This window comes from Trifolium pratense, linkage group LG7, assembly GCF_020283565.1.
Source record: "Trifolium pratense cultivar HEN17-A07 linkage group LG7, ARS_RC_1.1, whole genome shotgun sequence".
NCBI classification, from domain to species: Eukaryota; Viridiplantae; Streptophyta; class Magnoliopsida; order Fabales; family Fabaceae; genus Trifolium; species Trifolium pratense.
Window position 1 is genome coordinate 18,449,840 of NC_060065.1, and position 21,613 is coordinate 18,471,452.

Genomic DNA, 21,613 nt, shown 5'->3' on the forward strand with positions numbered 1-21,613 from the left:
ATCTGCTCTTGCATTATGTTCGCGAGGAACGTGCTTAATTTCAGTTTGTCTGAATTTGGTTAATTTTTCTTTGATCAAGTTTAAATATTCTGTGAGTCGCTCGTCTTTTGTTTGGTATTCCCCGGTTATTTGTGATGCGACGAGCTGTGAGTCCGTGAATATTTTAATTTCCTCGGCTTCCATATCCTGAGCCAACCTTAATCCTGCCAAGAAAGCTTCGTATTCGGCTTGGTTGTTTGTGGTTGGAAAGGCGAGCTCGAGTGAAACTTCTATGAGCGCTCCTTCACCGCTTTCGAGTATGATACCTGCGCCACTCCCTTGTGGATTCGAGGATCCATCTACGAAGATGGTCCATTTGTTTTTGTCCGGGGTAGATGGTGTGGTCATCTCGGCTATGAAGTCTGCTAGCACTTGGGCTTTTAAAGCCTTTCTGCTTTCGAAAAAGATTTCGAATTCGGACAACTCGAGCGACCATTTTAGCATTCGTCCTGTCATATCCGGCCTCGCAAGGAGTTGCTTAATTGGTTGATCTGTTCGAACCACGATGGAATGAGCTAAGAAATAGTGTCTTAGCTTTCTTGCGGCCATGACTACTGCTAAGGCCGTTTTTTCAATCTGTAAGTATCGGAGTTCTGGTCCTTGCAGAGCCTTACTCACGAAATAGACGGGTTTTTGCCCTTGCTCGGTTTCTCTTATGAGAACGGCGCTGATGGCCTCCGATGCTACGGCGAGATAAAGATACAAGGTTTCCCCTTCGTTGGGTCGTGTTAGGACTGGAGGTTCGGATAGTGCTCGTTTTAAGTGTTGTAGCGCATCCTCGCATTCTTTTGTCCATTCAAATGCGGATTCTTTTCTAAGTAATTTGAATAAAGGTAGCGCGTGTTGAGCAGATTTTGCGACAAAACGAGATAAGGCCGTGAGCATCCCGTTTAATGATTGGATTGATTTCTTTGAGTCCGGCGTAGGGAATTCAAAGAATGCTCTGCATTTATCGGGGTTGGCTTCGATTCCTCTTTCGGTTAAGTAAAACCCGAGGAATTTCCCAGCTTTTACGCCGAACGTGCATTTTTCAGGATTGAATCTCATGTTATACTTTCTCGCTTGGTCGAATACTCTTTTTAGATGGGCTGTATGATCGACTTCCTCTTCGGATTTGACGATCATATCATCCATGTAGACCTCGAGCATGTCACCGATTTCATTATTGAAGACTTTGTTCATCATCCTTTGGTATGTGGCGCCTGCGTTTTTAAGCCCGAAAGGCATTACGTTGTAATAATAATTACCGGATTCGGTCATAAACGCTGTTTTCTTTTTATCGATTTCAGCCATTTTTATTTGATTATAACCCGAGTACGCGTCCATAAACGATAGTAATTTAAATCCTGATGAATTATCTACTAGTTTGTCTATGTTAGGTAAAGGGTAAGCATCTTTAGGGCAAGCCCTATTAAGATCGGTATAATCAACACACATGCGCCATTTTCCATTCGATTTCTTAACAAGTACAACATTGGATAGCCAGGTGGTATACCTAGCTTCCGAAATAAAATTTGCCTCGAGGAGGTCTTTTACAGCTTTTTCAGCAGCCTCCGCTTTTTCGGGAGACTGCTTCCTACGTCGCTGAACAACGGCACTAGCCCTAGGATCTAAAGTCAACTGGTGACAAGCGACCTCAGGGTCGATACCGGGCATCTCTGCAGCGCTCCAGGCGAACAGTTCAGCATTGTCCTTAAGGCAGGCGATCAGCTGCTTTTTGACCAAGTCGGGGAGCCCAGTTCCAATCTTGATCCCTTTGAGGGGGTCTTCGCCCAAGGGCACCAGCTCGAAATCTCCGTCCGGAATGGGGCGGTAGATTTTCTTTTCAGCATCGGTGAGGTCCTTCTGTTTCTCTTCTTGATGCTCCTTTTTTGTGAGTCGAGCATCGATGTCGACGGAGTCTCCAATAGTGTTTACCCCCTGATTTTTCTTTTCAGTTTTCTTGGGGGTTGCCACGGTGCTCAGATTTTTCGCCGCGGCCTCGAAGCATCTCCTCGCAGCAGCTATGTCACCGTTGATGGTGGCGACCTGGCCGTCCATCGTGTAGTATTTCAGCTTCAGGTGAACGGTGGACGACACAGCAAACAGCTCCGCTAAGGTAGTTCTGCCGATGATGCAGTTGTAAAGCGAGGGACAGTCGACGACCATGAATTGCGTCCTCACGGATTTCATAGTCCTTTCCTCGCCGAAGGTGACGATGAGGTCCACGTATCCCCAAGGTTTGGTAGTCGACCCGTTGAACCCCTGAAGGTCGGGTCCTACATATGGAACCAAGTTCTTCTCCGACAGCTGTAGAGTTTTGAATAGCCCCGAGTACATTACGTCGCACGAGCTCCCCTGATCTACGAGGATGCGGTGGACGTCGAAGTTCGCCATACGAGCCCTTACCAGTAGCGGAATCTGATAGTTTGGTGAGCCCCCAGGAACTTCTGATTTGTAGAAGGCCAGCGGGTCGGAGTCCAGAGTTTTGAATAGCCCCGAGTACATTACGTCGCACGAGCTCCCCTGATCTACGAGGATGCGGTGGACGTCGAAGTTCGCCATACGAGCCCTTACCAGTAGCGGAATCTGATAGTTTGGTGAGCCCCCAGGAACTTCTGATTTGTAGAAGGCCAGCGGGTCGGAGTCCCCCTCAGGTTTGGTGACGGTGATGGGAGTCACTGAGCAAACGTTTTCCAGCTCCTCGAACTTTCTTTTTACCGATCCGAGGGTGATTTTGTTTAGCCCTCCACCTGTTATCACCAGTGCTTTTGGGAAATTTTCCCATGAGCCATTCAGGTGGGCGTTGAAATGCCTCATGAGCGCTCCCTCGTCTGACCCCGGGGATGGGAGCGGAATTTCAGGTGCGGAGATGGCAAGCGCCTGAGGGGCGATGCCTCTGTTTTCCTGCTCAGGAACATCAATGGCCATTGCGACCTCTTGAGGCTCCCGCCTTGGTGGTTGTTGTTGTTGTTGTGCTTGTTCGTCGTTCTGAACATATCTTCGGGCATAACCCTTTTGTATCAGAATCTCGATGGCATCTTTTAAGTGGACACAGTCCTCAGTGACGTGTCCATGGCTTTTATGATAGCGACAGAATTTCGTCCTATCAGTATTTGCCTTCATGGGCTGCTGTCTTGGGAAGTGGATCCCAGCCTTTTTGAAGTCCGCAGCGGAGACTTCGGCGAAAATGCGATCTCTTGACGCATTCAGTGGAGTGTATGTTGTGAATTTTCCCCGAGGAGGTTTGGAATCTTTGATCCTTTCCTCCCTTTGCTTTTCGTTACCTCTTCGCGAGGTTCCAGCTTCATCTTTCTCATGGTTCCTGGTTTTTTCTTGTCCTTTAGGCCTTCTTAGATCTTTGGCCCTCTGTTTTTCCTCGTAGGCAATGTAATTCTTCGCCTTTTCGAAGAATGCATCCAGCGTTTTCGGCTCTTCGATCCCGACAGCTTTAGCAAAGTCGCTGTCCGGATGTAATCCCCTGTCGAGGAGATACAGCTTCATGCCCTCCTCGACCTTCACTTCTACGGCTGCTTTGTTGAACCGTTCGAGGTAGGCCCTTAGAGGCTCGTTCTCTCCTTGGATAATGGCCTCGAGGGTTGCTTCGGTTTTTGGGTGACGCCTCGAGGAAGTGAAGTGAGCCCGGAAGCGGGCGCACAGGTCCGACCAAGAGTCTATGGATCCTGGCGCCAAGCTCTTGTACCAAGCCATAGCGCCTTTCCTCAGAGTTGTGGGAAAGAGCTTACACTTGATAGAGCCTCGTACATTTCTGTACTCGAGGAGAGCTTCAAGATTTTCGATGTGCTCGTCTGGGTCTGTCGAGCCATCGTAGGTATCCATTGCCGGTGGTTTCTCGAGTCCGACCGGTAGGGGAAGTTCTCGGATCCTTCGGGAGAGGGGGCCTTGGTGACTGTCCCTCTCTTCCGGGGATCGGTTCCTTTGGCGGCGAGGAGGGTTGTCCCTTCTAGGGGAATGTCTCCTCGTCGGGGTGGAGTTTCGAGATATAGCCTCGTTTCTCCTTGGGCTCGACCTCCTTTCGCTTCTGTGGCGAGGTGGTGAGCGAGACCTGGAGTAGGTTCTGCTCCTCACAGGTGTGGGTGAACGGCGAGCTGGGCGAGCTTGCGCCGTGACCCTCGACTCAGCAATTGCGTCGATGCGACGGCTTTGTTGCTCGAGCCTTTGATTCTGTTGCTCGTATCGCTGGTTCTGTTGCAGCAGTAAGTCCGACTGGCGGTTGATTGCATTGACCAGCGCAGCCATCATTTCTTGCATGGGAACGCCCGGAGGGATAGCCACTGCCGGAGTCGCCTGTGGCGGGGTAGCCACAGGGATCTGCGGTTCTTCTGGGTTATAGGGCTCGTAATGTGCGTCTTGCCCTCCCTGGCCATCTTCCGTCACGGAGGCGAATTGTCCGTCCAGCGGATGGTACGGTGCGTAGTCCATTGGTTGAACGTTGTTCTCCGCCACGAGCTCCGGGATTTTGTGGTTGTTAACGCCAGCCATTGGTCGTGAAGAGGGTGTTTTCAAGGAAGTTTTAGTTTTTGGTTTGGTTTAAACAGGGAAACTAGCGTTCCCACAGACGGCGCCACTGATCGTGTTGACCAGAATGATGCGACTTCGCCGGCGTTTGCGGTGGTTGAGAGCGTTTGAAGCCCCTGTTGGAGCGGAGGGGGGTTGTGTACCTGCAGGCACTCCGACGCTCAAGTCAGTATGTGTGTAAGGTTTTCTTAGCTATAAAAATGCGTACCTTGCAAATGAAGTGGAGATGCATATATATAGCCCCCAGCGCTGGGCTAAGGCCCTTGATGGCATTAATGGCCATCAAGTGGCTGCCGGAAAACGGCTAAGGAGCCATGATGTGCAGTTAATGCTCATCATTCCGGTTTACGGCCGTTACAATACGCAAGGGTATCTGACCGTTAGGACATGTTCGGATGGTATATGTGTTCGACACCCTCTGATGCTCGAGCTCGACGCTCGGCCCAGAACAATTACATTTCTTAATTTGTGTAATTTGTCAAAAGTGACTTATATTTTGGAACGGAGGGATAATAAACCAAATACATCAATTATTCAATGAACTTAAAAAAATCAATTTTTTCTTATAAAAACGACCGGAGTAATCTTCTCTTTTGAGATGTAATTAATTATTTGGTGAGGCTAAAGAGTGCCTCAAGAGTAATAATTAAGGAAACAAAAGCAAAAATTTTCCTCTTTATGTAGTAAATATTCATTTTTTAAATTTTAAGACATTAAATACACTATTTTCAAGATTAAATTATCATCTTTATATACTTAATCATTTCTCCGAAGACACTATTTAACATTTCCTTAATTATTAAAAGAGATGACGAGCTTCTTTAAAAGATGTCACATCATCACAATATTTGTCTTAGGAACAATATATAGGTCTGTCTTATTCATATTTAAGATTTAAGTTTCGATATATGGTATGTATACTCTGTTAAACACGAGATAATTTTCTATTCTAAAAAATATTATTTAATTGTTTATTTTTAATTATTGAAATGAAAATTACAATATTTTTTTAAAAAAAATACAGAATTCTATTAAAATTATGAATTTGACAAATAAAAAAAAAGATAAGAGTATATAGATATAGGGTCCAATCACTTTTTCTTTAAGTGGAATCATGAGTCATGACCTCCATATATTCAATCAAGTGGAATCATGAGCTGCATTATATTCGATCAAATCATCTTTTCTTTCTTCGGTCTTAAAAAATCTATCATCACTTTCTACCAAAAAAAAAATCTATCATCACTCACTCATGTCTTCCTCCAATTAATTCCTTTACTTCTGAGAAAATTGTATTAACTGACCAAACCCAAAACCGAAAAGCAATAAGGAGCTATGAGATATCTGCGACAAAAAACAATAAATGCTCAAGAACAAGAAAAAATAAGGAACCATGCGAAAGTTATTAGAGCAGCGTACCTCTTTAACACAATGCAGACAAGGAGGTATGAAGTGTTCTTAAGCTTCAGAGGCGAAGACACACGTGCTTCCTTCACTTCACATCTATATGCTTCACTTCAAAACAATGGAATCATCGTTTTTAAGGACGATGATTCACTTCAAAGAGGAGATCACATTTCAACATCACTACTGGAAGCAATCGAACAATCTAAAATTGCTGTTATTGTTTTTTCAAAGAATTATTCAGATTCAGGTTGGTGTTTGAATGAGTTGGTGAAAATAATAGAGTGTCACAGAACCATAGGACAAACACTACTGCCAGTGTTCTATGATGTTGATCCATCGGAAGTACGTCATCAAACTGGTGAGTTTGGAAAAGCGTTTAGTCTCTTGAGTAGGATTTCAAAGAAGAAAGACATTCTCAAATGGAGAGATGCTCTTCGTGAGGCTGCTTCCCTTGCTGGTTTTGTAGTTCTAAATTCCAGGTAATTTTTTTTTTGTTTGGTAAACTAACTTAGTTGCTAGAATTTTTTTACAGATGAATAAGTGGTAGTACCATAGTTCAAACTCTGGAGTATAATTTACAAGAGTCAAGATCCTCTCAATTTTTGCCATTATTAGACATTTTGCAGATCTAATGTATAGGCTTAAATGCAATTTTGACCCTTCAACTTTTTTAATTGTGCAATTTTGACCTCTTTTTTAGGTTTCAAAATGTCTACCAATCGTTAGTTGGTCCGGTGGGGATTGACATTGGTCTTGGCAGGGATGTCATAACTGATCTTCGAATCAGATTAGGCGGTACAATGAGTCAGATAGTGATGAAAATAAAATAAAAAAAATATATTATTTTTTTGGATACATCTGAGACCCAATCGATGGTTTTTAGAAACCCTCTCCAATCAATGGTGTTGCTACCCTTCCATAATGATTAGCTGTAAATTTCATGTACGATCCATTTAGCCATAATAGTCATCTGACTCTGTTCCTGAATAGCTGGGCTGAAACTTTACACCTTTGTGGAAAATAATGTGACCCAAATATTTAAGGGTCATGCCCTCGGGGCAATGGTTAAGGTAATACAAATGGAATCCAAAGCAAGGGTTTTAAGTAGAAGGGATTCTTTTTTAAAATTTCAAGGCATTGAATACACTATTTTTAAGATTATATTACCACCAATTTTTTTTCCTTAACAATTGCCCTCTGTTATAGGCATTTCCCAATGTTTAATTGGTTTTTGATTTGATGGTATTTTTGTCCAAACAAAGGTTAAAAAATTTCTCTCTTAGTTTTTATTCAACCAAACAAAAGAATAGGTATGTGTATTTCTCTTGATGTATGTGTATTTGGTGTGTGCACGGTCATGTGCGTGTGCATATGTATATTCATCTTTTGTTTGGTTCAATTTTATAGGAATGAAAGGGAGGCTATCGATCATGTTGTAGAAAAGGTTACTCTTTTGCTTGACAAGACAGACTTATTTGTTGCTGATAATCCCGTGGGAGTAGAATCTCGAGTGCAAGATACAATTCAACTTCTAGACATCCAACAATCAAATGATGTTCTATTACTAGGGATGTGGGGTATGGGGGGAACCGGTAAAACAACCATTGCAAAAGCCGTTTACAACAAAATTGGCCGCGATTTTGAAGGTAGGAGTTTCCTTGAAAATATTAGGGAAACTTGGGAGCAAATTGCTGGAAAAGCGCCTTTACAAGAACAACTTTTGTTTGATATCTTCAAAGAAAAAACAACCAAGATACAAAGCATTGAGTCTGGGAAAATTACATTGAAGGAAAGGCTCTGTAATAAAAGAGTACTTCTCGTACTTGATGATGTGAATAGTTTAGACCAACTAAATGCATTGTGTGGAAGTCGTAAATGGTTTGGTTCAGGAAGTAGAATAATAATCACAACTAGAGATGAAAATATACTTAGAGGGAATAGAGTTGACAAAGTATGCACAATAAAAGAATTGAATGAAAACGAATCAATTGAGCTTTTTAGTTGGAATGCATTCAAGCAAGCGAGTCCGAAAAAAGATTTTGCTGAAATATCCAGAAAAATTGTTGAGTACTCTGGAGGATTGCCACTAGCTCTGGATGTCCTTGGTTCCTATTTGTTTGACAGGGGAGTAGCAGATTGGAAAAGTGTAATGGAGAAAATCAAAGTAATTCCCAATGATCAAGTACAGCGGAAGTTAAAAATAAGCTATGATGGTTTAAAGGACGATACTGAAAAAGAAATATTCCTTGACATAGCTTGTTTCTTTATTGGGATGGACCGAAATGATGTAATACTCATATTAAATGGCTGTGGACTTTTTGCAGAAATCGGAATAAGTGTCCTTGTTGAGAGAAGCCTTGTAACTGTCAGTGATAATAACAAGCTTGGAATGCATGATTTGTTACGAGATATGGGTAGAGCAATCATTCGTGAACAATCGCCGAAGGAGCTTGGGGAGCGTAGCAGGCTATGGTTTCACGAAGATGTGCTTGGTGTTTTATTTGAACGAACTGTAAGCACTTCATATACATATTTATGTATTTAAAATATTTATAGCATATAAGCAATAAACATTTATGATTTAGTTGTTAACATAAATGTTTTATTGTTGATTAACATAAGAACTTTGAAAATTAGTCATATTGAGAATTTAATTTAGAATTGTCGTGCTTTCTGACTTCTAACAAACTATTGATTCAGTCAGAAGTTTTTTAAACTATCTTGTTTCTTAAATTTCTTCATGTTTTACATTTCACAGGGAACAAAAGCAGTTGAGGGACTAACTTTGAAGTTTCCAATAGATAGTTCAGAATCTTTTAGTACTGAAGCATTTAAGAAGATGAAGAGACTCAGATTACTTCAACTTACTAGTGTAAGACTTGATGGAGATTTCGAATATATTTCAAGAAATCTAAGATGGCTGTGTTGGAATGGATTTCCTTTAACAAGCATACCGTCAAACTTTTATCAAGGAAATTTAGTTTCCATTGAATTAGAAAACAGCAATGTCAGACGTCTGTGGAGAGAGACTCAAGTATTAATTTTTTATTTCAGTTTTTCTCTTTTCATGGTAAATTCCTCAATTTATTTTTGTAAGCTTCTTCCCTAAATTTTCTATAATATTTATGAATTTGCAGAGGTTGGAGATGCTGAAGATCCTAAACCTTAGTCATTCTCATGATCTGACACAGACCCCAGACTTCTCAAATTTGCCTAATCTTGAAAAGCTAATACTCGCAGATTGTAAAATGTTGTCTGAGATTTCCAATAGTATTGGAGATCTCAAAAAAATTCTTCTGATCAGTTTGGAAGACTGTATTAGCCTCCGTAGCCTTCCGAGAAGCATCTATAAGTTGAAATCTTTGAAAACTCTCAATATATCCGGTTGTTCAATGATTGACAAGTTAGAAGATGACTTGGAACATATGGACTCCTTAACCAACCTGATTGCAAATAACACTGCAATAACAAGAGTGCCATTTTCAATAGTAAGGTCAAAAAGCATTGGATATATTTGTCTGTGCGGTTATGAAGGATTCTCAAATGACGTGTTTCCATCTATAATTTGGTCTTGGATGTCACCAACAAATACTCTCCCATCCCCATTTCATACATCTAATTTGTCATCTCTTGTTCCTTTAGATGTATCACACAGTAGTTCCGACTCACTATCATCGATTTCCATGCACCTTCCAAGTCTTCGAAGTCTTTGGGTGGAGTGCAGCTCAGAACTTCAACTTTCTCATGATGCAGCAATAATTTTGGGTGCCTTAAATGCCACAAATTATAAGGAGTTGGAACCAACTGCAACTACGTCACAAGCATCAAATATGACTACTTCTTCACAAGTATCAAAACATTCCCCAAAGTCTCTTTTAATTCAAATCGGAATGAATTGCCAAGTCACTAATATTCTGAAAGAGATCATTTTACAGGTTTGACAAACTTTCTCTCTGTCCCCCCCGCATGTATGTGTGTTTATCATTCTCTAATACATTTGAATTCTTTAGTGTATAAATTTCTTAAGATATTTATTGTTAAATTGTCACAAATTTTGCTATCGGTCATTGACAACTTACTTGACAGTTCAAATACTTGTTTTTCTATAAGCAAATTTTTTTGTTAAACCTCAACAGATTCGCAAGAATACCACTGTTGGGTGGGGTCAGAGAAAATTTATAACTGAAATACTTATTTACTGGTAATGATCATATATCCGAAACGACATCTTACTCAAAAGAACATGAGTATGCATCTTCCATGCTAGTTATGTAGTTGATTTTTACAAGTACTCAATGAATATGAGTTGTTACATCATTTGTATGAAAAACCTGTTACAAACTTACAGTCTTCAAATTTAGAGTTGTGATAGTCTGTTTTATGAATCCAAGCAAATATTTCTGTGTAATGTCAAAATATGATTATTAATTACTTTATAAGAAAAATTCTTTCTTTAATTGTTGAATAATTGATAAGATATTCATATACTTGACAATTAAATTTTGAGTTTATCTTTACTTTCACAGAATATGGATGTCAGTGGGACTGGTGGTTGTTTCCTCCCCGGTGATAGTTATCCAAATTGGTTTACCTTTAATTCTGAAGGATCTTCTGTAACTTTTCGAGTCCCTCAAGTGGTAGGGCGTAACTTGAAGACAATAATGTGCATTGTCTCTACTTCATCCCGAGATAACATAACATCAAGTGGCCTTAAAAACATGTTGGTGAAAAATTACACAAAGGCCACCATTCAACTTTATAAGGGAGAGGCATTAATCTCCTCTGAAGATGAGGAGGGGCAGAGGCTAGTTTCTAGTATAGAACCTGGTAACAAAGTGGAGGTTGTTGTTGTTTTCGAGAATGGTTTCATTACGAAAAAGACAACAGTTTATCTCGTATATGATGAACCCATTGACAGAACTTTGAATCTATATCATTTACCAGATTTGAATGCCAGTTCTTGTAGTGATGATGAAAATGAATGCATTGGTAAGAGGATCTCTACTCGAGAGGAGTCCACTGATGACTTCAATCAAAACAGAAAGAAGAAAAATAAATTCTTATGTTGCTTAAGTTTCTAGATTTTATAATGATGAATATTTTAAGTCCTAAAGAGAGGTGAAAGATTATATTTTGTTATGTTACAATTCTTTCATGTCATACCTTTGAACTAGAACTTAAAGTTGTTCTCTAAATATTACAAGCTACTGTTCCATATACGTTTTTTTTTTTTTTTTTCCAGTTGATTGTATATCATGTGGCTCTTTGCTTTTTGAATGTTCCTCCAAATTCCAGATACCATCTTCTAAAGGATAGAAAGAAACTCGCCCTGTGATAACCAGAAGCTATAAATTGCCTACAAGGCTACAAGTACAAGAAAAAAAACTACTTTCCAATAAGCATTTGTTGTATTTTATACATAATAATAATTTCTTGAACATATGTGAAACCTTGTTTTTGCTAGCATCAAGAGCACTAAAGCATCTATAGATTTTGGAAGCGATCATCAACCTCATCCTCGCCATATCTTCAAACATATTTAAGGAAGCATTTGTGTTCCCTGGTTTCCAGTAAGCAAAAGCAACACAAGTATCACTTGAAATACCCTTCCACATGATATAACAACTTTTCAGCACATTCAATCTCCTTTCTATCTTGCATAACCTTCTTATCAAAGCCCTGTAAACTGAAACTTCAAGACAAAATACATTTACTCAGAAACTGTTTCATGAATTTCTAATTGGCTGAAGGAGGAACCGAAACAAAATAATAGTCAAAAACAAGAAGAAATTTGAGTTTCTTAAAAGTGGCTTGGCCTAGAAATATTCTCCAACTCCCTTTCACAAAATTCCTAGTTAAATTTCTCTTATATACTGTGGAAAACATACATTTAACCATGTCAATCATATGAATAGAGATCAATCAAAACATCCAACAAATAATCCTAGCAACCGCCACTTAAGTAGGAACCAGCTACATTGAGATAATATTAACAGTGTTAATTTAACACACATGCACTATTCTAAAGAATCGTATTGATGGGACAAAATCAAGGGTAATACTTGGCCTAAATCAGGTTAAGCATATGTTTTTGGCAGTGGCATATGTTTCTTATGAATCCATTAGTATCAACATTTTGATTCCAGCAGCATCATAACATTCCTCAACACCCAAAATAGGATTATGCTTAAACTAGCATAAGATGTTTCCCTCATTGATTTTCATTTTAGACAGAGTTTCCGTTGTGGCAAGTGTGAGGTGGGTTAAGTCCCACACTACTTAGAAAAGTGGAGGTTGAAAGTGTGGTGTCCAACTGACTTGTAGAGCTGTTCTTTTTAACTATAAGTTTGACCATCTTATAACCGTCATCGATATCTACCTCAAGTTAAATGCAATATTTTAGAACTAAGCAAATTTGAGAAGAAACACGTGGAAATCCAACAAGCATCATATGAAGCTATTTCAAAGAACAAAATTAAGTTCAAGTGCAAACAGAGAACAAAGGTTAACACCCACATAGTCAAAAACAGAAATGTCTTGCTCTCACAAAAGGTACATCAGGACTTAAATAGTATATTATGTGATTTCACATATAATTTATTAGGTCCATTTGAATTTCTTTCTAAATAATATTATGTGAAATAATAGCTGGTTAACAAAGCCAACAAGCATCATATAAAAAAAATTGTTATGTGAAAGAAAAATACAAATTCAAGTAAATACTATGCCAATCTAAGCCTGCAACAGTTCATCAGATATACAAAAACAGGTATGAAACTTGATCAAATAAGTAGGTCAAGTTATCCTTCTTTAACAGGTACTAGCAACTAAAGTGTAACTTGTGCTAGCATTATTGGCTAACTACAGTGAAACATTCTTGAAGAAATTAATGTATAAAGAATTAATTTAAAAGCGCCAAAGATGTTTTTTTTTTAAAAAAAAATTGAAAGATATATATGTATGTGTTTAGAGTAGGTACCTCGGTAAAAAATTGGATAGTATGAGAATTGAGGCATGCATCATTTAAAAGTTGTAGTTTATGATGCCATCGACTATGATTCTTTGAATGTGAGAAATCTTTCCCCAATCTTCACCATTAGGTTTCTTACATTGCTGTCTTAGCGACGGACAATAACCACTAATTTGTAGAGTTGAAATAGATTTAGGCAGACCCTCCACCGGTAAGCATTTGAGATTGGGGCAATCAGACAAATGCAATTCTACAAGAGAAGAGAGGTGGCAGAGACCCTTGTAGTCCAGTTTTTTGAGATTCAGACAATTACCGATAAGTAGAAAAGTGAGAGAAAGGGGAAGCACTCCTTGATCGGGAAAAGACTCTACATCCAATTCTCGAATACACAGAGTTTCTAGAGAAGTGTCGATTCCGAAAGCCCATTTCAGTGAGGCGATCAAAAGTTCAGAGCATCTGGCAAGAATCAGACGTTTTAGACTTGATGGCAAAATTCCATCAGAGAATGAGTCCAATTGTGGACAACTTACTATCCTTAGATCAATAAGAGATGGGAAGAGGGTGTTCATGCTTTCAGGCAATGCATTTAAATTCTCTAATTCCAAAATATCAATATGCTTCAGATTGGGTGCAGAGAATCCTCCCTTTGGAAATGATACAAAGTTTGGGCACAAAATAATTGACATAGAAGTAAGACTACAATCAAGCTTAGAGTCATGTGAAATCATTTCAAGATTACTACAGCTTTGCAATAAGAGAGTCTGGAGTTTTGGGAAGAAATCCAGCGGAAAGGTCCTTAAAGAGTCACAGCCACCCATGATGTTCAAAGATTGAAGGAAATTGTAGCAATAACCTAGAGGAATGTTCATAGTTGGGCAATCCGCAATTACCAATGATTCAAGAGAGATGTGTGATAAGGTGTGATCAACCCATTCAAGCAACGGTCCTTCAATGCAATGTCCACCAATATTGAGAATTTTCAAAGTAGTTGGATGATAATCAAATTGCAGCTTTCCACAATCAGTTAGATGTAATTCATGAAGGGATGAAGCAGATGAAACAGAACACACAAGCTGTTTGCAATTATAAATTTGAAGTGTCATTAAACATGGAAGTTGCTCAGGCAAACAGCCTTTTAGATTCGGACAATTTGTAATAGAAAGCTTTTGGAGACACGGAAAAGCACCTGTCACAGTTTTACAATCCCATTCTTCCCATCCTATCATGTTATTAAAGGTTAAGGTTTGCAAGGATGCAAATGGAATAACAGGATAAGAGCTGCTCACATTCCCGTAAAATTCACTACCAATCACCACTATCCCTGATAACCCTGTGATCAGCAGTTCCTTGAGAGATGGCAAAATTCCAAGTGGAGGCAACAACACACAATTTTCACATTTTCTCAACTCTAAGGACACCACATTTGATAATGAATTAACTCCAAACCAATCTGGAAACAGTGTACCGCCATACCTCCAGATAGACAACTCCTTCAAGTGTTTGGAAGGTTGTAGGTTCTCAAGCACTTCCCTTTCTTTCACTGAATTATCACTATTTGCATTCCATTTTAACTCTAACCTCACAAGGTGTAATTTTCTTTTCAAATTTGCTGCCACCGCATCAGAGGGATTTACAATGTTTTGAAGCTCTGAAATTGAAAATGTTCCGTGAAGATTGAGTTCGCCTATCTGATGAATATTGGAGCCACTATCTTTACCCACATAAAAAGAACTCAGTACTTGAAGGTGCTTTAGTTTTCCAACATGCATTGGCATTTTTCTCACTTTAGTTCCACAAAAATCAAGATAACGCAAATTAGTGAGTTTATGTAAATTCATGGGCAACTCTTCCAAATACTGACAATACCTCAACTTGAGTGTTTGCAAGGTATATAAAGAACATACTGAATCAGGTAGCTTTTTTATGTTGGTACCAGACAGGTCAAGATAACGGAGATGCTTGAGATTTCCTATGGAGTCAAGCAACCCATTATCCATGGGGTAACATATCAATGACATGACACGACAAAACTTAAACTTTAAGATCAATTCTTGAATAAATGTGTCAGACATCTGGTCATTCCAAGGAAAATGATCGGGTATCATGCATAATGGGAGATATGTGCGCAATCTATCAGCATTGTACAGGGGCTCAAACCTTTCAGGAGATTTATTCACATTTTCTAAAAATGAGAAATGGCGAGTCGTTTTCAATATATTATTTGATTCCTCATCTTTGAATGTGAAGCAAAAATCTCCGGATACATATTTTGCCAAATCATTGAGAAGATCATGCATGATAAAACACATTTCATATTCCCTGGATTGTTGAAAAAATGACCTTGAAAATAAATCATTGAAGTGTAGTTCACCGACTTCTTCCACACCCATACTATGTCGAGGGCATTGAAGAAAATTTTCAGCCATCCATAATAAAATTAAATGCTCCTTTTCGAACACATAATTTTTAGGGAATAAGGCACAATAAGCAAAACATCTCTTGAGATGAGAAGGAAGGTGATGATAGCTCAACATTAAAGCGGGAATAATATTGCTCTCCTCTTCTGGTAATTCCCATATCTCACTTGCCAATATACTTTCCCATTCCACCAAAGATGACTTTGTGTACAGGAGACTTCCAATTGTTTTCAAGGCTAGAGGCAATCCTTGGCATTTTCTAAGTATCTTTTTACCAATCTCCTTAGTGTCGGAATTTATTTGAGGATTTTCATCTAGGAACGCATGTTTAGAAAACAACTTCCAGCAATGATCTTCTTGTAATTCCTCTAGATGATGTATCCTAGTCGAATGTGTAACCGAGGCAACTTTAAGACTGCGTGTAGTGACGATAACTTTGCTTCCATGAGCTCCACAATTAAAAGGAATCTGCAAAGCTTCCCATTGGTCACGTTTTTCGTTCCAAATGTCATCCAAAACAAGAAGAAATCTCTTCCCAGTCAGTTTTCCCTTCAACCTCTCTTGGACCATATTTAGGTCTCTACAATCATCAGTTGAGCCAGTGACACCCTCAAGAATAGCTCTCATTACCTTGAAAACATCAAATTCTTGCGAAACACAAACCCAAGCTTTGACATCAAATTTACCCTCCAATTTTGGATCATTGTATAAGTGTTGGGCAAGCGTGGTCTTACCCATCCCGCCCATACCAACTATCGAAACTATTGATAGCTGACGGTTATCATCCTCAGCATCAGATGTCAGCCAATCATAAATAACCTCTTTGTCATCATCTCTACCATAAATAACAGAATCAACAGGCAAAGATGTTGATGGAATTTTTGTTAGCATTATTTGGCTATCAGATCCAACACCAAAACCACTATTAACCGCTTTCAAACCTAATATATCCTTTTTGCTAGCAAGAAATTCTAGGTTGTCAAGAACTTCATGCATCTTTGATTCAATTTCTTTGTCAAATGAACTTGAAGAAGCATTGAAAAAGTTCCATACCTTGCTAGTAGTAGCACTGGATTGAGATTCGGCTTCGAGTTTGCATCTGGAAAGTTCAATGTCAATTTCATCCAAGAAATCCTCTGCATCTAACACAGCATCTTTGACAGCATCAAGCCAAGCTCTGATGTTTGGATTTCTCAGCTGCTTCAGTTCTGCATCATCCACCACAGCATTGATGGAGAGAAGTGTGATGTTGAGTTTCTTGAGCAGCTTGTCATTGAGTTTTCTTGTTTGAAAGTAGTTTTCAATTCCAGCAGATGATAGCTTTTCGAATGTGACTTGAAGGAAAGCAGAGAGAAGAGCACCACCAACAAATTCAACCGCCATAATTGCACAAAAGGAAAGGGAAAGAGCAAAACAGATTTCAAAGAAAGAAAGGATTGCAGATTTCAAAATGTACTGTATGAAGTGAAGTTGACTCGATGCAAGACACAATCACAAATCAACTGTGTTTAGTCACAAACACGATAATATAAAAAAAAATGACATGATGTGGACTAAATTTTTTTAAATTTTTTTTTTTTCAATTGATTTGAGGGTTGTCATAACCGAACCGGCGAACTTACCGGTTCAAGATTCAATTGGTCGGATCGGGTTCAATCGGGGTCGAACCATTTTTAATTAAATATCTATTTTAATTAATATATAAATAAAAGTATATGAATAATTACTCAATATTTCACAATTTCACACATTAAAAAGATAAAATATCACAAGTCAAAATAAAATAAAATTTATAATTCAAACCAAATAAAAAATTATATAATAAATTAAATTCAATAACACAAAATAGCACCATAACATCAATTGACAACACACTGCCTTCAAAAAAATCAATTCCTTCGATGAAAAACAAACCTTTCCTATTCCTACGACGTGTTGTTTTGTTTCATTTTTTTTTAAAAAAAAAAAAGAAGTTAAAACGACGTCGTTTTGCCATGTTTTTTTTTAAAAAAAATCTGCAGAACCGCTTGGACTGTGCCGGCCGGTTCGCCGGTTTAACCCGGTTCAAAACCGGTTCACGCATTTTTTGCCGGTTGGTTTTCTATCCGGTTTTTGCTCATAATCGAACTGTTTTCATGACCGGTTCACGGTCCGACCGGCGGGTCCGGTCCAGTTTTGATAACCTTGGATTTGAGTGTGCGTAAACATTTCTTATTTAGATTTGTGACGAAGTAAGACTTCCTTCATTTCATCATTATTTACTCTCTCCATCATTTTAAATTTTTTATTTTTGCTTTAAGAATAACATTAAAAACACCCACTTATTTTATCTATTTTTTTTTTATTTTTTTTACAGTTATTTTTTTTTATCTATTTCTAAGCGGAAACAAAAACACAATTTTTTTAAGCTATTAGGTTTGATTCAAGGGTGAGGATTTGGATAATATATGTATGAGGTCCTAGATTCGATTCTCAACTTTATTGCAAACAAAAAAACACAATTTTAAAAATATTATTTTATTTATTAAAATTTATATATGATTGGACGGAAAAACTTCAGTTGTATCATGTTTGATTTTAAAACTATTCATGAAACCTAACAAACTGAGGGCAAAGAGACTATAGACAAAAACTGAAATTTTTATCTTCTACACAATTTGTCTCAAATGCCAAAATAACTTTTTGTTCAAGCGGACTCTAAGGGTGTGTTTGGTTTATAAGAGAAATTGTGAAGAGAGAAATAGGTAAGAGAGAGTGTGAGAAGAGAGAAATAGGTGAAAAATAGAGTAGATTTTATGTATTGTTTGGTATAAGAGAATTAGAAGAGAAATAGAAGAGAGAGAAGTATCTTTATTTTTAAAATGACAAAAATAACCTTTACTAAAAATTACTATTATTCAATTGAGTTTTATATGCTTACTTTAACAATTTTTTCGTTAATATTATTTTTATTTAATTCAAATAATTAGCTTAGTTATATTATTAATGTAAAGAAACATGCAATAAATTGATGTATCATGTATGTATGTTATGTATGTTTTCAGTTATCCTCCACATATATTCTCAAATATGATACCGTGCGGTTTTGAAAAATTAAATTAGGGCAAATAATTACTTGAACCTTCAAGCAAAATTTTCAGTAATTGATAAGAAACAATGTTTGTTTTAGATGGACCACTAACGACGAGTTATAAACTGTGTCGTTCTGGATATTCTTGATGCATCCATGAACAACAATCAAAAGCTTCATTTTTAATTTCTTTGCAATTTTGACTGTGCAAAGAAGACAGGGGCAAAAACGTCAAATTAGTTAAAATGACCACTTCTCTCCTCTTTCTTAGCTCTTTTGCGGAGAAACAAAATACATGTGGATCCCACATTTTATTCTTCTCTCTTTCCTATCTCTCTTCAAACCAAACAAGGGAAATTGGACATTTCTCTTCAAACTCTCTCTCCCCAATTTCTCTCTTCCTTATTTCCCCAAAACCAAACACAGACTAAGGATATCTTTGGTTGTGAGGAGAAAATGAGAAGAGAGAAAGAGGTGAGAGAGAGTTTGAAAAGAGATAAAGATGTGAGAAATAGAATAAATTTGATATGTTGTTTGGTATAAGAGAAATAGAAGAGAAAGATGTGTATTTACTTTTTGAAAAGACAACGATACCCTTATGTTTTATTTATTTAAGTAATTTACTTGATAAAATAAAATTAACATAAATGACTTGTTTCTTTTCTAATACTGTAGTAGTATTCGTAAAAATGATTTATAAACAAAATTAAACAAAATAATGTGACAATTTAGTTGAATTGCTAACAGGTACGATGCTACTTGAATTGCGACAAAATATTTAAGGTGATACTTGATAATTTTTTTTGAACAAGTGCTACTTGATAAAATTAATCGTTGAAAACTTAAAATTAATATTTTTCTACTTGAAGTAACAAATCTAAGTAGTGGCCACTAGCCAATTAAGAAAGAAAAAAAACCACCGCAGGCAAGCAAATTTGTGCTTAAAATGGCTAAAAATTTCAGAAACTGGTGAGAAAAGAAGCAATAGGTAAGAGATAAGGGTAAATTTGTAAATTCAATAAATAAAGTTGTTTCTCTCTTGTTTCTCTCTTTTGTGATCTTTTTCCTGATTTGTATGTTAAAGAAGTGATCAAGAATGTTAAGGTTTCTGAACGTCTGCGATGAAATTGTTTAGTGCCATTATGGAGGTGGAATTGGTCTGAATCGTTGAGTGTGAACGAAGCTCAGCAGCTTACCGAATTACAAGGTCTGTTCGATGGTTTTTCCCTTCACAACAATAATCACGATCAGTGGCGTTGGATTCCGGATTCGAATGGGTTGTTCACGGTTAAATCCTGTTACACGTATTTATTAGACCTGCGGCAGGTTGAGCTTCAAGATGCTCATGTGCTCGAGGCCATTCAGCGCCTTTGGAAGTCAGATGTTCATTCGAAAGTAAATGTTTTCGGTTGGAGGTTATTATTAAACAGATTACCAACTAGAGCAGCTCTTCATCACCGTGGTATTTTAACTAATCATCATGAATTATCATGTGTTTTTTGTTTTCAACAAGCTGAGGACGAAAATCATCTTTTCTTTTCATGTCCTTTTAGTAAGAGAGTATGGAACAAAGTTTTATCTTGGTTAGGGATATCGTTACAAAACGGAGTTGAAGGTAGAGATCATTTTCTTTTATTTGGTGATTTGTTCAAAATGAAAGACAAAGGTCGTGTCCGGTATTTGGTATGGTTGGCAACCACTTGGAATATTTGGAATCTTCGTAATAAAGTAATTTTTAAGGGCAATATTCCGGATGTTTCGTCATTATTGGAGACAATCAAACTTCATTCTTGGTTGTGGTTCACTAGTCGGTATGGGCGTAAGACTTGTACTCCTTTTCCTTTTTGGTGTTTAAATCTTATGTCTTGTATTCTGAGCACTTAGTTTAGTGCTCTTTGTTGTAAGGGTTTGAGTACTCCTTTATACTTCCTTATAATAAAATTTTGATTATATAAAAAAAAAAGAGGTGGGGACCATGGTTTTCTCTCTCTTTGCAGTATTTCTTGGCACAACCAATCAAGAGAACAGAAATGCTATCTCATTTCTTGGCACAACCAACCAATTTTTTTTTGGTACAGAGTGCTAAAGAAAAGAGAAAAAAAAACAAAAGAAAAAGCAACAGGAGAAAAGAAATAAAAACTATATTTTATTCACAAATAAAAACAATGGGAATTGGTAAATTAAAAAAAAAAATAATGATTATGTACAAATAAAACGTGGATTTGAACCAAAAAAAAAGGGAAAAACACTTGAATAAAAAAAAAGAAAGGATATAAAATAGGAAATGTTTGATTATCTATTTATTATGATAAAATTTGTTTTTAATTAGGTGATTTTAGTGTACATTAATTATTTTGGTGACAGTTTTAAGCCATTAGATTAAATAAAATGGATGGATGAGATTTGATGTGAAATAAATTTTGACATCTTGGTGTCAGTTGATCCTAAACTATATATATATATATATATATATATATATATATATATATATATATATATATATATATATAAGGTTAGGATCAATTGACACCGAGGTGTCAAATTAAATTTGACAGCAAATCTAAACCGTTGATTCTATTTAATTTAAAAGCTTTGATTTTATCTCTGATGCCACGTGATAATAAATATTCTAATTTTCAGCGATAAATGGAGTTGAGATCCTCTCAATTTTTAATTATTTTCACGTGATAGAAATTCAAAAAGGGTTTTTTCTAACACGTGCAATATTGCACAGGATAAGGAACAATAAATGCCTCATTTTATATGATTTTTCTAAATTTTATTAATGCACCACATAAAATGGTGCATTTATTGTTCCTTGTCTTGTGCAATGTTGCACAGGTTAGAAAAACTCATTCAAAAAATGTAGTTATGTATTCAGACTATTGAAATTCAACGGTTTTTTTTTAAAAGTTTGTCGTACGTTCAATTGAAGTTATCAGAAAAAGTATCAAACGGTTTTGAATTTTTATAAAAATTTGTGGAGTTGATCTACTCAATGAGATTTTTGAATTCAACGGTTGGATTGAAGAAATATAATGCCGATATCGAGTTATTAAGCGGAGTAAGTCGATGAAGACTTACTCCTGAAGTCAACAGATCCCTCGTCATAGATAATAAGTATATTCTTGAACTCTAGAATAAGAAATGTAATTAAAAAATTAAATAAAATAATAAAGGGAAAATTGAAAG

At 37.3% G+C, this 21,613-nt stretch overlaps 2 protein-coding genes across 3 annotated transcripts; one reads left to right on the plus strand and one right to left on the minus strand.

The window, feature by feature from the left end:
- Nucleotides 1-5,644: 5,644 nt before the first annotated feature.
- On the plus strand, nucleotides 5,645-11,181 carry LOC123899740 (disease resistance protein RUN1-like). The gene is made up of 5 exons (XM_045950950.1): nucleotides 5,645-6,443; nucleotides 7,372-8,476; nucleotides 8,723-8,998; nucleotides 9,102-9,899; nucleotides 10,491-11,181. Exons 1-5 carry the CDS (start codon nucleotides 5,893-5,895, stop codon nucleotides 11,043-11,045), a joined length of 3,285 nt encoding a protein of 1,094 aa, XP_045806906.1. The 5' UTR covers nucleotides 5,645-5,892; the 3' UTR covers nucleotides 11,046-11,181.
- Nucleotides 11,182-11,277: 96 nt separating this feature from the next.
- On the minus strand, nucleotides 11,278-16,896 carry LOC123899739 (putative disease resistance RPP13-like protein 1). Of its 2 annotated transcripts, none has more exons than XM_045950948.1 (2): nucleotides 12,944-16,896; nucleotides 11,278-11,656 (listed from the first exon to the last, which is right to left on the minus strand). In XM_045950948.1, exon 1 carries the CDS (start codon nucleotides 16,732-16,734, stop codon nucleotides 12,988-12,990), a length of 3,747 nt encoding a protein of 1,248 aa, XP_045806904.1. In that variant the 5' UTR covers nucleotides 16,735-16,896; the 3' UTR covers nucleotides 11,278-11,656; nucleotides 12,944-12,987. The 2 variants fall into 2 exon arrangements, with proteins under 2 accessions (XP_045806904.1, XP_045806905.1); XM_045950949.1 differs by having other exon boundaries at nucleotides 11,278-11,650; nucleotides 12,944-16,890.
- Between the last annotated feature and the right edge of the window lie 4,717 nt (nucleotides 16,897-21,613).

What these genes read in the sequence shown, in the direction of transcription:
- LOC123899739 (XM_045950948.1), bottom strand. Translation starts at nt 16,734, where the DNA reads ATGGCGGTTGAATTTGTTGGTGGTGCTCTTCTCTCTGCTTTCCTTCAA.
- LOC123899740 (XM_045950950.1), top strand. Translation starts at nt 5,893, where the DNA reads ATGAGATATCTGCGACAAAAAACAATAAATGCTCAAGAACAAGAAAAA. An exon ending in GTGTTTTATTTGAACGAACT is followed by an intron (nt 8,477 to 8,722) that starts GTAAGCACTTCA and finishes TACATTTCACAG; the next exon opens with GGAACAAAAGCAGTTGAGGG. An exon ending in GTCTGTGGAGAGAGACTCAA is followed by an intron (nt 8,999 to 9,101) that starts GTATTAATTTTT and finishes ATGAATTTGCAG; the next exon opens with AGGTTGGAGATGCTGAAGAT.